Genomic DNA, 19951 nt, shown 5'->3' with positions numbered 1-19951 from the left:
AGAGACGATGGACTCTGAAAAACAAACTGAGGGTTCTAGAGGGGAGGGGGGTGGGAGGATGGGTTAGCCTGGTGGTGGGTATTGAGGAGGGCACGTTCTGCATGGAGCACTGGGTGTTATGCACAAACAATGAATCATGGAACACTACATCTAAAACTAATGATGTAATGTATGGGGATTAACATAAGAATAAAAAAAAGAGACTCTGAACTTTATTAGCCATTGAAATTAATTGCAACTCAACAACTCTGGAGACCATTCCCATGCACAAGTGCTATATACGGGCTCAGACTATGCTGCACTTTGTATTTAGCAGTACCAAGAAGGACCCAAGTACAGAGAATAAGGTTGTGGTTGGTTAAGAACTCCATCATCTTAGGTGCAAGAGAAGGAACCAGAATGGGTTCACAGGGTAGCAACAGGAATAACTAAGGGGCTGAGAGAGAACACTTAAGGAAAAAAAACAGTAGATGAGATTGGGATTAGACCAAAGAAAAAGAGGTCAAGGTAATAATGGTCTTTAAGTGTACAGTGAGTCATTTTAAGGAAATCAATAATCAGCTCTTTTCCAGCTAAGGAGGACAAAGTGGAGAAAAGTTTGTTTTATACGTACCAAGAGATGTAGGTTAGATAAGCTCACAGCCATACCCACAGAGGTGATTATAGCCATAGTACAGCCAAAGGAGGCTGTATGTTATCTATGGTTTGGATATTTATGATAGAATAAATGGCCTTTCTATCCAGGATAGCAAGCACACTTATTCTTTGGATATGGACAATGTGATAATATTACTTTCTTGATCTTTTTTGTCTAAGTCAAATCACAGGATTACATTGCAACGAAAAGAAAATCGAACTCATAATTTTACCATATTCTAAGGTTTTACTTTGGAAATGGGATATAAAAATAAAGACTTAGTTCTTATAGCATATAAATTAGAGAATACAATTTTACTTTTATTATTTTTTATTTTTATTTTTTAAGATTTTATTTATTTATTTGAGAGAGAGTGCGGGTGAGAGAGCAGGAGTGGCGGGGAGAGGGAGAAGCAGACTCCCCGCTGAACAGGGAGCCCAACGTGGGGCTCGATCCCAGGACTCCGGGATCATGATCTGAGCCAAAGGCAGAGGCTTAATTGACTGAGCCACCCAGGTGCCCCTACAATTTTACTTTTAAAAAACTGAAAACAGTTAGCAGCAATCCACAATAGCCAAAATATGGAAAGAGCCTAGATGCCCATCAACAGATGAATGGATAAAGAAGATGTGGTATGTATACACAATGTACTATTACTCGGCCACCAAAAGAATGAAATCTTGCCATTTGCAGTGACGTGGATGGAACTAGAGGGTATTATGCTAAGTGAAATAAGAGAAAAAAATAAATACCGTATGATTTCACTATCTGTGGAATTTAAGAAACAAAGCAGATGAACAGCGGAGAAGAGAAGGAAAAATAAGATGAAAATTGAGAGGAAGGTAAACCATAAGAGATGTTGAACTCTAGGAAACAAACTGAGGGTTGCAGGAGGGAAGGGGGTTTGGGGGAAGGGATAATTGGGTGATAGGCGTTCAGGAGGGCATGTGATGTGATGAGCAGTGGGTGTTAGACGCAACTGATGAATCACTAAATTCTACTTCTGAAACAAATAAAAAAAAATTTAAAAAAACCTAAATACAGAAAATCCTTAATCTGTATATCCAACTCACCACCTTACAATTTTCATCCATCTTACTCCATACAATCCTTGCATTTTATAAATGCAAATGTTCTACATGGAATGATCCTGACCTGGTAAACATCCTCCAGACCCTAAGATAGCAAATACAGAAGACGCTGTTAGAGATAGGATGTTTATCCCAAGCCCCTTTACAAAACTCAGTCTTTGAAGAGTAATTCTTGAAAAACGTACTATAATTCATTGACATTAGTAAAAATTATACCCTGAATTTTCTAATGGTTTTACATACACTCCTTAAAAATAAGTTTGATGTTCATGGGTTCTCTTGATGATTGAACATTATAGAGGACAAGGGTTTTTTTCAAAGCCATCAAAGGTGACATTTTCCATACCCTCTAACACATCGCCGAGACTGACATCGCTAAGTAGCAACAGTCTCTATTAAAACATAATTCAATATAACGATCTCTGCCAATGCTATCTTGAGGGAAGAGTTTACGTGATTTTTAAAATTTTCCACAGATACCCAATGTTCAGAAGTCTTTTTAAAACTATGTGACTATAAATAACATATAACACTAATTCCATTTTTGAAAAGGAATAGCTACTATAATTAATGTTTAAAATGCCATCTTTCAAATGACAATGGGAACATCATGGTTCCATTCACTTTTGTAGGAAGTTGTTCGCCTGAACGAAGGCCAATGTCAAGTCTAGCCATACCCTTGTCTTCACCATCTGCTGCCTTGAACAATGCAGCCCCTACCCCTGACCACAACTAACACGCACCCCCTTTCCAGTCCTGGGAAGGTTATTGAGTTTTCTGGAGCATCCATGCTTTCTCATATGCTGCTTCCCCCGCCCTGGCAACATCCCCAGACCACTGAGCTCTAGGTGGCTTCTCAGCCTCTGACTCAGCACCCCTGGGCTCTGGACCATTGGCCGGCACTTGTCTGCTGCCAGCAATGGTTCCCCTAGAAAGTACATTGCTTGCCACCCGATCACAGGTTCTTCAGGACTAGGTCCCATGTCATATATCCCTTCCAATCCTCCACAGACTGGCACAGTGAATGATAGATGATAGATGCTCTGTAAACATTTCACATGGTAAAGATTTGAAGGCCATCAAGCATTGATATTCCCAGGTTGATTTATGCAAAAATCAAGTGACTTTTAGGAAGAAAAGAATACAAATCTATTCTTTGGAACAATGGAGTCTATTTAGTTGACTTTTATTACTAGGAAGAATAAGTGGTGGTTGTATTTTAGCCTTTATTTGTTGCCTAAACTCTTTTTAGAGAGGTGGGGGCGGGAGGACCTTTCCTGACCACCTGCCCCTCTCCCCACCATAAACACACCAAGATCCTCCTGCTGCAAGCTCACATCTTTGTTCAGGCAGCTTTTTATTTTCCCTTTATTGCACTGATCACAGTTGGTAAGTCATAGTTGTATGATTATTTGAACATCTGATTAATGTGCTGTCTAGTCCATTCAGGCTGCTCTAGCAAAAACAAACAAACAAACAAACCCATAGACTAGGTGACTTATATACAGCAGTGTGCAGGCTAGAAAGTCCAACGAAGTGGACACTGAGGTGAGGTCTGAGTGAGCCTGGGGCATTCCAAGGGTTCAGGGTCAGGAGACGAAAAGAACCAGCAGTATGACTGGATCAATGCTTGCTTTGAAAATGCCTGCGGACAGTCTCAGCTTCCCATCCTCTACCGCATAAACACGCCCACAACTTTGTTGTAGAAATCATTTTCTTAGAAAACGCGTACGTCCTCCATCAAGTTGGGTAAACTTCAGCATACATTTTCTCAAGAAATAAGCTTTCAAGGACATGGACTAAGAGGTGTCAAGAACCGTAAAGAACCTGAGATTTTACTTGCAAGCTAACAAGTGAGCCTGCCCTAGTTTTACAGGTGCTGGCAGAAGACAGAAAGCCCTGGGTCAGAAGCGAAAGACTTTACTACTAACAGCAGACGACATGAGCTCCGGATTTGTTACTGGTTTTCCATGCCCCGTAAGTCCCCAGGGGCAAGAGAAGTACATGCACGTGCGATGAGTTTGTTTCACAGCTGAAGAACCCTGAGCTTGGGAAACCACAAACTTTTATAATGAGCCACAAGCAAATCTGTCCAACTTTTGCTTCAGATGCAGGTGTTATTTCTAATATACTAGACAGCAAACAAACGTACCCTCTACTCCAGAGGGACACACTATCTTCCAAGGCTATTGGCTCTACAAACTACCTTGAAAAGAAAATTCAGAACAAATGGCTACTAGCATCTCTGCCCACAAAAAGAGACCCATGGATAACTAGCTCCCAGTAAGAGAACTGTTTGGCAGTACATTTTGGAGAATTTATGAGCCCTTGCTCTGTTCCAGCTTGCATTCAAAACTTCAACTACTTAAAAATCTAAATCGTGTTTATTTGACTGGGTAACACTTTAACATGGTACAAAATTCAAAAGGATTATCCTTTATAAACAAAAGATGGCATGAAAGTGGTTTCTCATTTGCCGAGAAGGGACCACATTTATAAAAAACTTCTCTTCCGGGCGCCTGGGTGGCTCAGTTGGTTAAGCGATTGCCTTCGGCTCAGGTCATGATCCTGGAGTCCCGGGATCGAGTCCCGCATCGGGCTCCCTGCTCGGCAGGGAGTCTGCTTCTCCCTCTGACCCTCCCCCCTCTCATGCGCTCTCTATCTCATTCTCTCTCTCAAATAAATAAATAAAATCTTTAAAAAAAAACAAAAAACAAAACTTCTTTTCCTTGTATTCTGGTTCATTCTGCCTTTTAATCAATTTCTGAATGACTAATATTCTCTAAATAGGTATTAAAAGCCCAAGCTCAGCTCTTAGGAGATCTAAGAAACCACTTCCATTTTACTGGAGTTTTATCAATTTATTTCTTGAGGCCCCAAATAACCCATATCCAGTCTGCCCATGCAAGTGCAAAGGAGAAAGCTCAGGGTCTAAACCAGTATAAAAAACTAAGCAACAGCAAGATCCTCACCAACAGCTCCCAGCACTATCTCTTAACTCTTCTACCTGCCAGGCAGACACACAGCTCTGTCATCAACGATAGAAAGCTTTCCTTACACTCCTCCGTTTCGGAAGATGATGTTACTGTCTAGTAACCATAGGAGGACATATATTATCCTAAGCACTTGTTAAATCTTGTTGACTAGCTATGCCATTAGGAACATTTACTAATATTCAAGTTCCAAAGAAATACACGGTTATTGTTCATTCATTCATTCATTCAGTCATTCACCTTATTGAATGCTGGGCATTGTTCTAGGCACTGGACATATAGTAGTGAACAAAACAGACAAAAGTCTCTGCCCTCAAGGAGCTTATTCTCTAGTAGAGGGTGAAGATAAATGAATAAAATGTTACAAAATGGTAAATGTTAAGGAAAAAAAGATAAAGCAGGGATAAATGTGATATAGGGAGGAGTTAAAATCTTATACAGGATAGTCCAGGAAAGGCTCACTGAAAACAAAATATTTGCCCAACAGCCCTTCTTGATCCTCTGTCTCTCTCTGGTCCCTGGTTTGTTCATTCTTTCGTTCGTTCATTCTATCTATCTATCTATGTTTTTTGGTCCCTGATCTTTTCTAAATGCTCTAGAACTTTTTGGCAGAAAAATGAATCTAGGGCATTATTTTGAAAATAAATGCTCAAGATAAATAATAAAAACTATAACAAACAATGTAATGTATCAATATGATGAGCCATATATATTACAATTAAATATTAAATAATCAATGATTAAATACATAGTTAATTAAATATTAACTGCATAATATTTAAAACAGATTTCTTATTCTCTCATTGAGCATTATTACAAGTATGATGAGGACAAGGTGATAATTAAAAAACTATCACATCCCTGGATCAATATCAGAATGAACAGAGAGGATTAAGGGAAAAACTCCTTACCTGGGATGATTGCTGCTAATTGGAAAAGATGAGAAACAAAGCTACTGAGTGCTCAAGACATAGGTCCGTCCAGAACCCTGCAGTCATATTTTACTCCCATTGGGTTATTGCAAAGAATAACAGAAGCTTTTGGGATTTCCCTTTCTTTTAATTATAGAACCCAGTGTTAATTGAAACACTTTCCCACTTTCCTCATCTCATTAGCAGGTGGGTACGTTTCCCAAGGTTACAAATGGAAATTGGGTTCTACCTCCTTCAGATCCTTGGCATTCTTTATTACTTATTTCCTGCCTTTTGCCCTTTCCTAGGGCAATGTCACACACCATCATCTAGCTTCAGCTGCTATCTAGATGCCAAAACACTTTCAAACCCTTCTTCCTGGAACTCCTGGCTGGCTCAGCCGGTAAAGCATGTGACTTTTGACCTCAGGGTCCTGAGTTCAAGCCCCATGGTGGGGGTAGAGTTAACTTAATAAAAAAAAAAAAAAATTAAAAATCACCCTTCTTCCCAACATAGACCAGTATCTGTCTCTTGAGTGCTAAACCTTTTGGACTCTGAATATACCATGTGTCCTCAGCCTCGATGTATCCCAAGCTGAACTCTCCTCCTGGAACGACCCTGTGCAGTGCTCTTGTTCTTCCTTAGTGGGTGGCAACCATCTGTCCACACAGGCAGGCCAACTGGAAACCTGCATCCTCTTCATTCCTCACATACAGCCACTAAATCCTATCAACCTTAACTTTAAATGTCTCTTAGATCTGCCCCTGATTCTCTATCATACCTGCTGCTACCTTACATTATTTCTACCAGGACGATGCTTATATCTCCCCTAGGAGTCTCCCTGCCTCCAGTCAGCATCCTATAGATTTCTCCATCACAGTGCTTATTACCCAATATCATAAATGTTGCTTATTTATATGTCTCTCCAAATACCCTATGGGTCCTTTGAGGACAAACATGGTGTGCTGTCTCTTCCTATTATTAGCACTTAGCATAATATCCCACAAGGAGTATGTGTCCAATTAACATTTACTAATTGGGTAAATAACTCCTACACCATCAGATCCCAAGATGTCAGACATTTTAGGGAGATGGGTTCACCAACAAAATTCCTGCTCACCACCCCTGGATCCTGTGAACTCAGAGACTGATCACTGGTTTAAGTTTGTGCTCTGAACCCTAGGTTCCTCCGAAGCGACCCTTTCCTACCTTCATACATGTCTGGTTCTCATGGAAGATGTTCGCTGTCCTCTTTCTCCCTCTCCTTTCAAAACCCATTCCTAGTAAAAGAGTTCATCTCTGCTTTTTATTCCTGTAGGTGTTTGAATTTTAGGATGTTCTTTCTAATTATGGAAAGTAGCCTCTGGTCCCATTCAAGAACTATGAGGCTTTGGCAACAAGATGTATGAGTGCAGGAGGGTAGAGGGGAAGGCAGGGGAGAGAATTTGAGGGAGAAATGCTGTCTGGCCCTGAAATCAGAGTCAGAACCTGAATGTTCTTCCTCTGCACTTGGCCAGCTCTTATCCCAAAGCCCAGGCTTATTCTAGCAACTGCTCTCCACCCCAAATCCTTTCTCCCAGGATATTAGCTCACTATCTGGACATGATACCTCTGCTTTAGATGGGACAGGCAGAAAACAAAACTGTTGTTTTCAGACTGAGCTGCAGTCTGGGCCATGTGGGCTAAGACGAAGACAGCATTCCTCAAGAAGACTTTTGTTTCCTCTGGGAAACCGTCCTAATGGATTCATAAAAAGTAGAGACTCCATGAAAATTTAGAGTCAGGACAGTGAGGGAACAGGAAATTGAGGTCCGAGGGATGAAGGGGAGAAGAGTCTTTGTAGGGAGAGGAAGACATACCAAGATGGTGGCAGGTGGAGTCTGAATACGTATGAGAAATGGCCCTGGTCTGGACTTTCTGTTCACTTTTCCTGTAAACCTAAAACTGCACAAAAAATTAAAGCCTATTAATGAAAAGAAAGGAAGGAAGGAAGGAAGAAAAAGAGAGGAGAGGAGAGGAGAGGAGAGAAGAGAAGAGAAGAGAAAAATGGCCCTGGCCAATGAGAAGTTTCTTGTTCTAGACATGGCTCGAGAATATTAGGACAGTTGTTACCTCTTCGGGGCTATAATTTCCCTCCATTATCCCAAACCTTCAGTAAAGTCTACTGAAAATAGCTGCCTTGTGTTCATGGTATGTTGGGAAATAAAGAGGCATGGTGGCCAATGTGGGGTGAAGCAATGTGTAAGGAGCAGCATTCACAAAGGGAAGCCAAGAATTTGGTACTGGAAAGAATTTGGAGCAAGAGGGGACCACAAGAATGCAAACCTCAAGGACTCTTGGGGCGCCTGGGTGACTCAGTTGGTTAGCATCTGCCTTCAGCCAGGTCATGATCTCAGGGTCCTGGGATCGAGCCCTGCATCAGGCTCCTTGCTCAGCAGGGAGTCTGCTTCTCCCTCTCCCTCTGCCTCTGCCCCCCACTCAAGTTCTAATAAATAAAATCTTCAAAAAACAAAACAAAACCTCAAGGACTCTCTAGAACTGTGTTGTTCCATACTGTAGCCACTAACTATAATAAAGGGTTTTTAAAATTTTTTATTTATATTTTTTTTAAGATTTTATTTATTGACAAAGAGAGACATAGTGAGAGAGGGAACACAAGCAGGGGGAGTGGGAGAGGGAGAAGCAGGCTCCCCGCCGAGCAGGAAGTCTGATGCGGGGCTCGATCCCAGGACCCTGAGATCAAGACCTGAGCTGAAGGCAGACGTTTAACGACTGAGCCACCCAGGCACCCCCAAGGGCTTTTTAAAAAAAGATTTATTTATTTATTTTAGAGAGAGAGAGCATGCAAGAGGGGAGAGGGGCAAAGGGAGAGGGGAGAGAGAGAACCTTAAGCCGACTCCCCACTGAGCACAGAGCCTGATGCGGGGCTTGATCTCATGACCCCGAGATCAAGACCTGAGCCAAATCAAGGGTCAGACACTTAACTGACTGAGCCACCCAGGTGCCCCTACAAAGGGCTTTTGAGTACTTGAAATGTGACTAGTCCAACCTGAGATGTGCTATTAAGCTAGTATGAAAAAAAATGTCAAATTATCTCAATAATTTTTACATTAATTATATGTTGAAATGATATTTTGGATATATAGAGATTAGAGACATTATGAAAATTAATTGCACCTACCCCTTTATACCTTTTTAATATAGCTATTCAAAAATATAGAAATTATATACGTGGTTTGCACCATATTTCTACTTGGACAACATCACTCTAGAATCTTGGGGAAAAGGAATGAACTTGCCAGGGTATAAGGAATGAGGAGGTTAAGTCACTTTCTTTGGATATTAAAGAAAAGGACATAAGATAACAGATATTGATAGATTAAGTGTGAGAAAAAACAAACAGGAATAAAAGACATTTATTTTAGTAAAGTTTTGTTAAATTCAAAATAGTTGCTACAAACAGCAAGCGCTCCTACAATATGATTCAATTTATACAAACATTTGACTTTTCAGGAGCACATTCATAGCATGAAACAAAGTCTATGGGAAAACGTTCTAACATAAATAATTTACATTCAGTCCTTAGATTTACACTAGAAGAGAAAAATAGCAAGGAAGCTTCCCCGTGAGGGATAAACAAACACGTCTTCTAATTCCTTAGTGTGCCGAATAGTGACTACCCACATCTGAGACTAACACTTTGTACTTTCTTTCTTTTTTTTTTTTTTTAAAGATTTTATTTATTTATTTGAGACAGAGAATGAGATAGAGCATGAGAGGGTCAGAGGGAGAAGCAGACTCCCTGCCGAGCAGGGAGCCCGATGCGGGACTCGATCCCGGAACTCCAGGATCATGACCTGAGCCGAAGGCAGTCGCTTAACCAACTGAGCCACCTAGGCGCCCCACTTTGTACTTTCAATTAGAAATACAGAATACATGCAAGGCCCCCATTGCTTGTGGACCGTGTATCTATTGCAGACCAAATCTACCCCTTGAGCCATGTCGCAGGAAGTTTATGAGCAAAAAATAAAACGGAATGTAATGCCTAACTCTAAGTTAACCAATCTGGATGTAACCAGAAAACATTTTTCTCTTACATGCTAAGAGGCTCTAATTCAGTGCCTCTGGGTTCTCTATTATACACAGACATTGTTCTGTGTATATGGAATCAGCAAACTTCAGACCCGGGATGACTTAAGTATCACATGGTCTAGTCTCTTTATTGTCCAGATAAGGACATGGGGCCACCGAGAGACAGGTAACTTGCCTGAGATCACAGAGCGACTTAGTGGTAAGAGCAGGATTCAAGCCACAGAGAACAGCAGAGCAGTTAGGACCCTGGATGAGACTCTCATGTTTCTTGATGGCCAACTTGAGTTGTCGGAAAACAAGATTTCTGGTACTTACTCCTACCGGTTTGTGGAAAAACTAAAGAATCCCTTTCTATAAAATGTGCATCACAGCCTTCTGTCATGCTCAATGGGAACTAAACTGATGTCCTCCCTTCCCCTTAAGTCTTCTCACCTGAGCCATATGTTAATGCTCTTTCTCAGAAGAGTTTACCCTCAGTGAAACAAACAGATAGGCCCCCGCCCCTCCTATTTTTATGTTTGACGGTCCCTAGGTAGCATCTCCTTGAAAGCCTCCCTGGCCAGGGATGGATGGCTTAAGATGGCAACGCTGAGTTCACAAACTAAGGCACTGAGAAGGAATGCAGTTCCCAGGGATGAGAGTGCCCAACACACACAGAGGGCAGAGTGAGCTACAAAGCAGGCTCATCATCTTGTCTCTCCTTCCACCTCTCCTCCTGGATCCCTCAACCCAGCCTGAGCTCCCCACATGACCTCAGCTCAAGTAACCTGTTCCTCAAATAAATACACAAACCACTTTCTTCTTCCTCTCTTTTCCCACTCAGCCCCCCGCCCTACCTCCGGAATAACAGGTCAGCGTATTTCATGCCAGGATGCCAACAGTTACAAACCCCAAAAAGGAGGCTTGTTAATGGCAATCAATCTCAACTCGTTAGCTTCTTGGAGACCTTCCGAGTGTTGTTGATTAATTCTCACTTCTGAATACACACGTGCATGCACACACACATGCTCGTGCACGCACATGTTCCCCAATCACCCCACAGCATCCAGTGACTTAGAACCCTAATCTTATAAACTTGCCAGCCCTTCTATAAATAATGGCTGTTGGGACAAGGTGACTTTGGGATGAGAGTCCTTCATTTCGGGGGGAAATAAATATAAAGTACAAAACACAAAACTGCGTTGTTTTTACTGTTCTCACTCCTCCCAGGATCAGGACCCTCAATAAACACCGAAGGCGTATGGGCCATTGGTCTTTGGGGGAATCGGCCTCCCCCTTGAGTCTAATCTCACCCAAACCAGAGAAGGAAAGTGATGCCAGGGCTTCTGAGCACATTCACTTGTCACCTGGTGGCCTGGCATGGGGTTCAAGGGACAGACCCCGAGGTGAACACAGATGGCGACATGCCATGAAAGCAGGAAGCTTGAGGCAGCATACCTTTGCAGGTGAAACATTTGATGTGGAAATGTTTGGTCTGGACCCGAAGTACTTCACCCTTGCACGGCTCCCCACATTTATGGCAGTGAATGACAGGCTTCTCCGATGGGTGGTGGGGGTCCTGAGGGTGGGCCACTGGAAAAAAAACAACAAGAGATGCATGTGAGTAGAAAGCATTCCTACAAAAGGGGTCATGAGGGGCATACAGAAATAGCCCCATAATTATGTTATCTAAGGAGCCACACGTTGATTCAAGAAGGATGAATTGAGCCCCTTCCCTATGCCATAATCATGAGGATAAACAATAAATAAGAGAATTGTGGCTTTAACAGTCCAGTGGAGAAAACACTGGGCTTGCTCCTCTGAGAGCCAGCAACCCTCTTTCTTCCTCCCAAACTTCTCTAGGATTACGTAATTGAGCTGTTAAATATAGGATACTGTTTGGTTCAATATTTTGTAATACGTATTTGTAATATGTCTTTATTTTGGTTTAGAAACACCTTTCAGTAAGGAGTTCACTGTAGACTGTAAGTTCCTCAAAGCTGGGGGCAATTTCTTAAAGTTCATATTTTTCTCCCCATTTGTACTTCTCCTTCTATCCCCCAGCTTCTCAGAACATAGCAGAATGCTCATGCACCAAAGGAGCTCAGCAAATGTTTCTTGACTCGTTAGGTAGCATGCACTGGCCAGTGGCTCGTCTCGTCTACCAGAGAGTCACCCCTGATCTTCATTTGGCAACTCATTTAACCTCTTGGAGGCCTAGGATGAGCCTCGTGTTGTGTGCACATTTCCTCATACACACAATGTGGGCAGTAATTTTTTAAAAAAAGAAGTTCCTAATAACTATGTGGAGCTCTCTGAACCTCAGCTTCTTTTCCTATAAAACAAAGGGGATTGGATTAGGCTCTAAAATCATAGGATGGGGCTTACTGGCCTTATTCTTTGAGTTTCCAGAGGTTAGCTTTCAGAAAATGGAAGTTCTTGTGACCACCCTGCCCCAGGGGTAAGATTTACAGCCTCTCCTTTATAAAGACTGAGCAAGGCTAGGAGAGGACATTGTGGCTTTCAGCTGACCAAAGCTCTTCATTTAACTTGTAATTCCTCCAGCCAGAGAAGGCAGATAGGCACTTGGTACTATTTTTTTTTTTTTTTTCCTGATTTGGGTCCTCAGGAGGAGGAACCATGTGATACACAGAAATGTATTACATAAGTATCCTCATGAGCGCAAAATGGGATAAGAACAGTGAACCTAAAATTAATCAACCAACACAAAGAACAAAGATGATTTTTTTTTTTTTTCCTGCAACAGTAAAACCAGGTTGGATGGGGGGAGATGTGGGGCGATATGCTGAGACTCAATTTAGAAAGCCTGTTCCAGCAAGGAGCTCGCTGGACACTACAGGTATAATGGTGCATTGTTTCTCTCAGACCCCTGTGATGTTCTCGTTTCACCTGGAAAGAGTCTGAACAACTCGGTCCAAATAATCCATTACTAGCTAAATTCTGAGAAACAAGGTGGTCCTTGTGAGATTTTGACTAGGAACAGGTGTGGTTTCAGGTTAAACACACCTGATCCAGGTTCTCTGCACTGGCTCTGGGGAGTGTCCACCAAAGATACCAACACTGTGACCCACCTGCATTTCCTTACCTGCCCCCTGGGACCGCTCTTGATAATGTGTATTTATGCACCAAAGGAGCTCAGCAAATATTTCTTGACTCGTTAGGTAGCATGCACTGGCCAGTGGCTCGTCTCGTCTACCAGAGAGTCACCCCTGATCTTCATTTGGCAACTCATTTAACCTCTCGGAGAAGAGGTTAAACAGAAGTCAGTATTACCTAAAGGAACTAAGGAGGGGCATCCTTTCAAGACTGCTAAAAAACCATTGACTTTTAAAGTGATGTGTAACAAGGCCCCAAATCTATTTGCCTGGACATTAAAAAAAAGTTTCTCTTGGGGCGCCTGGGTGGCTCAGTCAGCTAAGCATCCGACTCTTGGTTTCGGCTCAGGTCATGATCTCAGGGTCATGGGATGGAGCCCTGAGTCGGGCTCTGCGCTCAGCAGGGAGTCTGCTTAAGGTTCTCTTCTCTCCCTCTGTCCCCCCACCCTATGCACGTGTGCTCTCTCTCTCAAATAAATAAGTCTTTATTTTTAAAGAGCACAAGCAGGGGGAGCAGCAGAGAGAGAGAGGGAGAAGCAGGCTCCCTGCAAGCAGGGAGCCCAACGTGGAACTCGATCCCAGGACCCCGGGATCATGACCTGAGCTGAAGGCAGACGCTTAACCATCTGAGCCACCCAGGTGCCCCAATAAATAAATCTTTAGAAAAAAAAGTTTATCTTTACAATATCTGCTTTAAGTGCTGGAGGAGAATATGAGTTTCTTTTCTATATATATATTTTTTAAGTTAATTCCTGCTGCCTGTGAGAATGGAGGAAAGTGGTATTTATTGAGCCTCTACTAAATGCCAGGCATGGTGCTAAGTGCTTACCTGTAAGTCATTCTATCCCCTCCTCACCACCACCTCCCCCTCTTGGTGATGTGGGTAATATTATTCCCACTTGACAGGTAAGTAAATAGAAAAAGTTCTTGAGCAACCTACCCAAGGAACGATAAGTAGAAGCTTGGAGATCTACACCCAGGTCTTTCTGACTCCCAAACTTAGGCTTCTCCCATGCTATTTGTCTCAATCACAAATTGTTGTAAGTCAAGCAATAATTGATTGAGCCAAGCTCCGGTGCAGTTCTAAAAGCAACAGCTAGGACGACTGACGAAGGGAACACACACCATGTGTGATAAAGTATCGCTCGTGGTCTTGGCACCCAGCGCGATACTCCTCCAAGTAGCTCTGTTGATCCCCTGAATCAGAACCCCCGTGCCATAGATTAAAAATGCTGATTCCTCAGCCCCACTGAACTCGGGGTGGGAGTCAGGGTTCTATCATTTTCGTAAGCTCCCCAGATGATTCTTTTTTTTTTTTTTAAAGATTTTATTTATTTATTTGAGAGAGAGAGAGAGTGCAGAGTGAGAGAGAGAGATCGAGAACAGGCAGGGGGGAGGGGCGGAGGGAGGGGCAGAAGCAGACTCCCCGCTGAGCAGGGAGCCCAATGTGGGGCTTGATCCCAGGACCCTGGGATCATGACCAGAGCTAAAGGCAGATGCTTAACCGACTGAGCCACCCAGGTGCTCTCCTTAGATGATTCCTATGCATACGATAGTTTAAGAACTATTTTCCTTTAAAAATCAAACAGTATGGATAAGCAAGTTATAGGAACGTTAGAGTGAAGGAAGCAATCCACAAGGCTGTCCTCTTCAGAAACAATATTGGAGCACAGTGGATCTCTTGGCCAGAAGGAAGAATGCATTTTTTGAATCAGAAAACTGCACTGCAGTTTCTCTTGACACTTGAATTCTTTATAGCTAAGCAAGTAAGCCATGCTGAGTAATGATGAGGGAAGGAAAATATCATTTCACTTCTTGGCTTTTCTCTTTGTGTCAACTGGCACCAGTCGCAAAGGTCAGAATTGGGATCAGCATTTGCATTTTGCAAGCATTTCCCTTTGGAAATATATATTACACTCCGAAGTCCTCCATGCCCTGAGGTGACCTTTGTTCTCACCCAGAGATGAGCAGAGCCTCTCTTGCGTTTACTTGACTCTCCATCATACATCAGCCCAGGAAAACATGTATCAGAACCACCCCCTTGTGAAGGAATGGGCTTTTTTTTTTTTTAAGATATTATTTATTTATTTGTCAGAGAGAGAGAAGAGCGTGCACACAAGCAGGGGGAGGAGTGGGGAGAGGCAGAGGGAGAAGCAGGCTCCCTGCTGAGCAAAGGAGCCTGATGCGGGATTTGATCCCAGGACCCTGGGCTCATTACCTGAGCCTTAACCGACTGAGCCACCCAGGTGCCCAATTCTTATTAGAGAATTGACAGAATCCAAAGACCAAACGAGAGCGCTCATTTCATCTCAACAGTGTCAACAAAAGAATCTCTTTCCTTTTTAAAGATTAATAAAGAGGTTCGTTTTACATAGTGCATTTGGCAGTTTGGTTAATACCAAATGTATGTTCACTGGCTCAATTTTACATTTTTGAAATATGCTGAGTCAGTTACAATGCGGCTGTGAGAGTAAATTGCACACTCCTCTTATTGCCAGCTAGCTCTGTTGCTAATTTTTACACAACTGCTCCATCTTTCAAAGCCTGGGTGGTACCCACTTATTCTACTGATAGGGAGACTGAGGGGTGAAGAGCCTACGTTCCTTGCCCCAAGTTACTAGCAAGTTATTGGCAGACGTACATTTAACAGTCAGGCTTCCTGACTCTTTCTACTGTACCAAGTAGTCAGTGATTTGCCCTGGAACTTGCATAGACAAGCTCAAAATCTTTCATGGCTCGACAATTCATTGCTAAAATAAGAGTAGTACAATGAAATCCCAAAAGCATGGTTGCATACTTTCTGAATACTGAGGAAATATATATGAAGAGCTAGAAGTCCATTTGCCCAGAAAGGTAAAGGGATTCCTCCACCTTGTAATATCCAGTTTGGAGGGATTCCAACTACTCAGGTAAGCAGCCCATTGCAAGCTGGAAAGTTTCACACTGTCACAGGCAAGCAAGGCCAGTCCCATCTCTGAAACTACAGTCAAGGATGGAAGTCAAAAGCGCCATTTTGGATGCATTACTTTTGAAATGCCTACGAAGTAGGCCAGGTGATAAGACTGGGGGACTGAGATCAGTAAGGAAATCCCAGAAACCTTCAGCGCCCCCAAGCAGGGGCCACTACAAGCAGTAAGAACACCACAAAGATTAGGCAAAGCCCTTCCTTCCAATCCAGAACCAGCCTCATCTTGCCCAACAGACCATGGAACTAGACCCCTAGGAACAGAACATCTGAGAAAGCAAAAATCTCCTTAGCAGGTAACCATCACAAACCCATGACAGAGTATGCAGTGTGAGTTATAACTTGCCCCCGGTTATCTGAGATAGTCAGATCCCCCTCCTCTCCCAAAGACCCCAGCACTCCCTTAGCCAGCCTTGAAAACTGCAGTGCTTTGTGCCTGATGGTTTTCCAAGTGCTCACAACTGCTTTTTCTCATTTCACTCTGAGACCCAGGAGGCAGGAAGAACAGGGACCGTCAACCCCAGGTAACAACGGGCAAATGGAGACTCAGAGGAATAAAGTGACTCCTCCAAGGTGACACAGCCAAGAAATGGAGTTGGCAGCTAATGCATGCAGTGCTGTCTACACTCAGACAATCCCCTAATCACTGCCGCTTGGAACCTTGCCGTCATCCTTGATTCCGCCCTCTTTTCCTCTCCCACTAAATTCTGCCCACTGTCACATAACTGAGCTCCCCCCTTCTTTCGGGACATGAATCCTGCCCTCAACCCCTTTTTCCCAGAGTGTGGAGAGTTTCCTACTCCCTGGCTCCTTCTTCTCCAATGCAACCCGCAAAGAGTAGTCCACTCGAAGAGGTGGCATGTAAGTCCCCATTCCCTAAGTGTGGGCTGTTCTTGGTCGCTTCTTCTGAAGAGGACAGTATGGACAGGGGGGAAAAGAGTGACTTAACAGTGGGCAAATCTGATGAGCACTACCCCAAACTGGTGCTCAAGGTCAACATCAACAGTGATGGCCACGCTGAGATGATGTGGGCAAAACTGGCATTTTGCCTCTGTGATCTTCCTTCCAAAAACCCCCATAATCCTAGCCTAATCATGAGAAACCTCCCAAATTGAGGGACATTCTACAAAAACCTGCCCAGGACTCTTCAAAATTGGCAAGGTCACCGAAAACAAGGAGGAAAGTCCTCTCGTCATAGCTATAAAGAGCCTGAGATGACATGGTAGCTAAACGTAATGTGGTGTCCTGATGATATCCCAGAACAGAAAAAGGATATCAGATAAAAACTAAGGAAATACGAATAAAGTATTGACTTTAGTTAATACTGCATCAATATTGGTTCATTAATTATAACAGAAGTTTTATATTAATGGAAGATGTTACTAATGTGGGAAATTGTCAAGTATATGGAAATTCCCTGTACGAACTTCTCAAATTTTCTATAAATCTAAAACCGTTCTAAAAAAAATAAAATTTATTTTTTTTAAAGATTTTATTTATTTATTTGACAGAAAGAGACACAGCGAGAGAGGGAACACAAGCAGGGGGAGTGGGAGAGGGAGAAGCAGGCTTCCCGCAGAGCAGGGAGCCTGACGCGGGCCTCGATCCCAGGACCCTGGGATCATGACCTGAGCCAAAGGCAGACGCCTAACGACTGAGCCACCCAGCCCCCCCCCCCAAATAAAGTTTATTAACGTAAAAACAAAAAGAACTTCCAATAGCTCTCTCAGTCCCAACCCATCAAGTCTAGAGTTGTCTGTCTAGCTGCAGGGATCTTCAATAACACGGTCCACACTAGCTATTTAGATATCTAAGAAGGAGCTACATTTGCCGAGTACTTAGCACTGTGCTAAGTGGTTTTGAACTCAGGCAGTCCAACCCCAAAGAATGCACATTAAAATACTCTATTATTTGTTTATGTAAATATACAAACACCCCTTTGGTTGGGCCTTCTGGCCACTCCCTGATCTATGATCTTCAGCGTCTCCAGAGCCTCCACACACAGCTCTGTGCCTCACCTGGAATGGTTTCTTCTTTTCCCACCTGCCCAAATCCAACCTGACCCATGGGGCCCAGCCTAGCTCCTGGCTCTTCTCTGAAGCTTTCACTCTGGGCTATATTGTTCAAATATTTCATTCTCCCACACATCCTTCTGCACTAAATAACCTGTACTGTCACCCAGCATTTGATTTTCTCTTGTTTGGGGCTTTGCTTTTGTTTCACAATGTATCAACGCTGGCCCTATGCAATGGTTAATTCCTCCAAATTTCTGGCATACGTCTGATTTCACACATCAAATAATCTGAGTTGTTATCTCTGTGCTTCTCAGCTCAATTTCTGGATCAGGGGAAAATATGGTTACCACCCAATACCATTCTTGGAGCATCTCCCACATGAAGCCACAGAATTCTGAACTTACGGCATCTCAGTAAATAACTCTCTAGCACCATTTTATTATTATAGCAGGTACAATTTATTGAACATTGACTATGTTCCAGGCATTAAGATAACCAATTAATACCCGCGACCACAGATAATTCTCACAAATGCCTTATGGGGGCGCTGTCCTATTATCCTGTAGTGCTAAGGAGAGCACCATAGCTGAACTGGATCCCTTGTTCAAGATCACACAGCTAAGACATAGTCTGACTTCAAAGCCCATGCTCTGAAGCACTGTGTAGGGGATTTCCACAGGAAAGTCTTACCCAGCACAGAAGGAAATCAATCTAGTGTGATGTACTCGCTAAAATCTGATTACACAGCTCAGAAGCACTGAACACCCAGCTGCATCGTAATCCCAAAGGTAACACCTGCTAGTAAATAAGCAGATGGGAAATAGCGCTTCACATATAAAAGGAAATTATTCCAGGCTGCAGCAATTTCTGGGAAAAGAACACTCCCAGGGTAAGGGTGATCCAGGGAGGAAACGCAGTCTGCCCTCAGGAGTCTGCCCTCCCTGCAGCCTCCACCCCGAGCACAGGCCTGGATTGGTCTCTGGTTAGGATCCATCTGGATTTGCAATCACGAAATGATATTCTGCCGGTAAGGTTGGTTTCTGCTTCAAGGTGGGAATCCTGTTCTCCTGGGAGTCTACATTTCAGAAACTGGTGGATTACCTAGAATCTTTTCTAGGCTTCTACTCCCTTAGTTCCCATTTGCTTGTAAACACACATCACAAAGACAATTTCTCCCTGCTCCAGCTTCTCTCCACCTCCTACTCCCCTTCTTTGTGCTAGAAAACGGCACTGGTATTAGCCAGGGAAACAAGAAACTCCAGAGTTTAAATGAATGCATAGAGTGCTTAATTTGTAGTTTACCTAAAAGTCCATTTCCTGCTGTGGCAAGTGGTAGTTACTTGAAGCTACACATTGTAACCCCTTCATTAGTTGTCCAAAATGATCTTTCTCTTTAATTGGCTTCCACGACCTAATTTTTTTATACCATGTTAGTTTGTTAATCAGGATTATTACGTGGCACAAAGCGCAGGGCTGCCTTGGCACACACACTCCCAGCAGGTGGCGGGGGGGGGGGTGCGGGCAGCAGGACGGCTATGTTCTAGCTGCTCTGCCACTTTCCACTTGTAAGATGTCCCGGTACTTGATTTGCCTTTCTGAGGCCGTGCAACAGGTCTTCGCTCTTCCTCTAAACATAAAAGGCACTGTCAGCAGTCGGTCAGCTGGGCTCCTGATTATAGAAACAGCCCAGGCGCAAATCTGGTTAATCTGATTCTCACAAGGCAAAGAAGTCCTAGGATTATAATAATTCGGCCAGGAAATTTCCTCCTTGTAAATTACATGACGCTTTTGCCCTGATGTGTTGCACCTGCCTTCTCTATAGGAAGGTGAGTCTTGGAAAGGGATGTAAAACCAACTTGGTTCCTCCTTCTCAAGAGTGACTCCCGAGACACACCCCGGGCTGAGATGACTCATTGAGGCACACCCTTCTGTGACCTCTCCTAGTCTTTCTCTGACAGAGTCAGTAATTTTACTTTGGACCACAGTCATTTGCTTAGAGTCCCAGCTCCTCTCCCTCACAGGAATCAGAAAGGACTTCGGATTAGGAGGTAGGCTCCCTGACTCCCAGGCAGGCTTTCCTGCCATGTCCTTTGGTAAAGAGAAACTAAGAATACAGGTCCCATCTCCCAGGTGACACAGAGGCTCATGTCAG

The 19951-nt window shown here is 43.2% G+C and overlaps 1 protein-coding gene and 1 long non-coding RNA gene across 10 annotated transcripts in view; both read right to left on the bottom strand.

Moving 5' to 3' along the window:
• The window catches only part of LOC145722137 (uncharacterized), a 10277-nt gene extending 2688 nt beyond the window's left edge, over positions 1-7589 (bottom strand). Inside the window, exon 1 of the long non-coding RNA XR_014146186.1 lies at positions 1711-7589. This is a non-coding gene — a long non-coding RNA (uncharacterized LOC145722137). The remainder of the gene's footprint in view (positions 1-1710) is intronic.
• Positions 1-19951, bottom strand: part of ABLIM1 (actin binding LIM protein 1) — a 284673-nt gene that overhangs the window by 125135 nt on the left and 139587 nt on the right. For all 9 annotated transcript variants that reach the window (XM_081823453.1, XM_081823450.1, XM_081823448.1 and 6 more), the window contains exon 2: positions 11162-11296. In XM_081823453.1, coding sequence (XP_081679579.1) covers positions 11162-11296 — 135 coding nt within the window. The remainder of the gene's footprint in view (positions 1-11161; positions 11297-19951) is intronic.

This window comes from Leptonychotes weddellii, chromosome 6 (assembly GCF_054177405.1).
Source record: "Leptonychotes weddellii isolate Sample4059 chromosome 6, ASM5417740v2, whole genome shotgun sequence".
Classification (NCBI taxonomy): domain Eukaryota; kingdom Metazoa; phylum Chordata; class Mammalia; order Carnivora; family Phocidae; genus Leptonychotes; species Leptonychotes weddellii.
The sequence above is the reverse complement of the archived record's forward strand: the minus strand, read 5'-3'. Positions and strand labels throughout refer to the sequence as shown.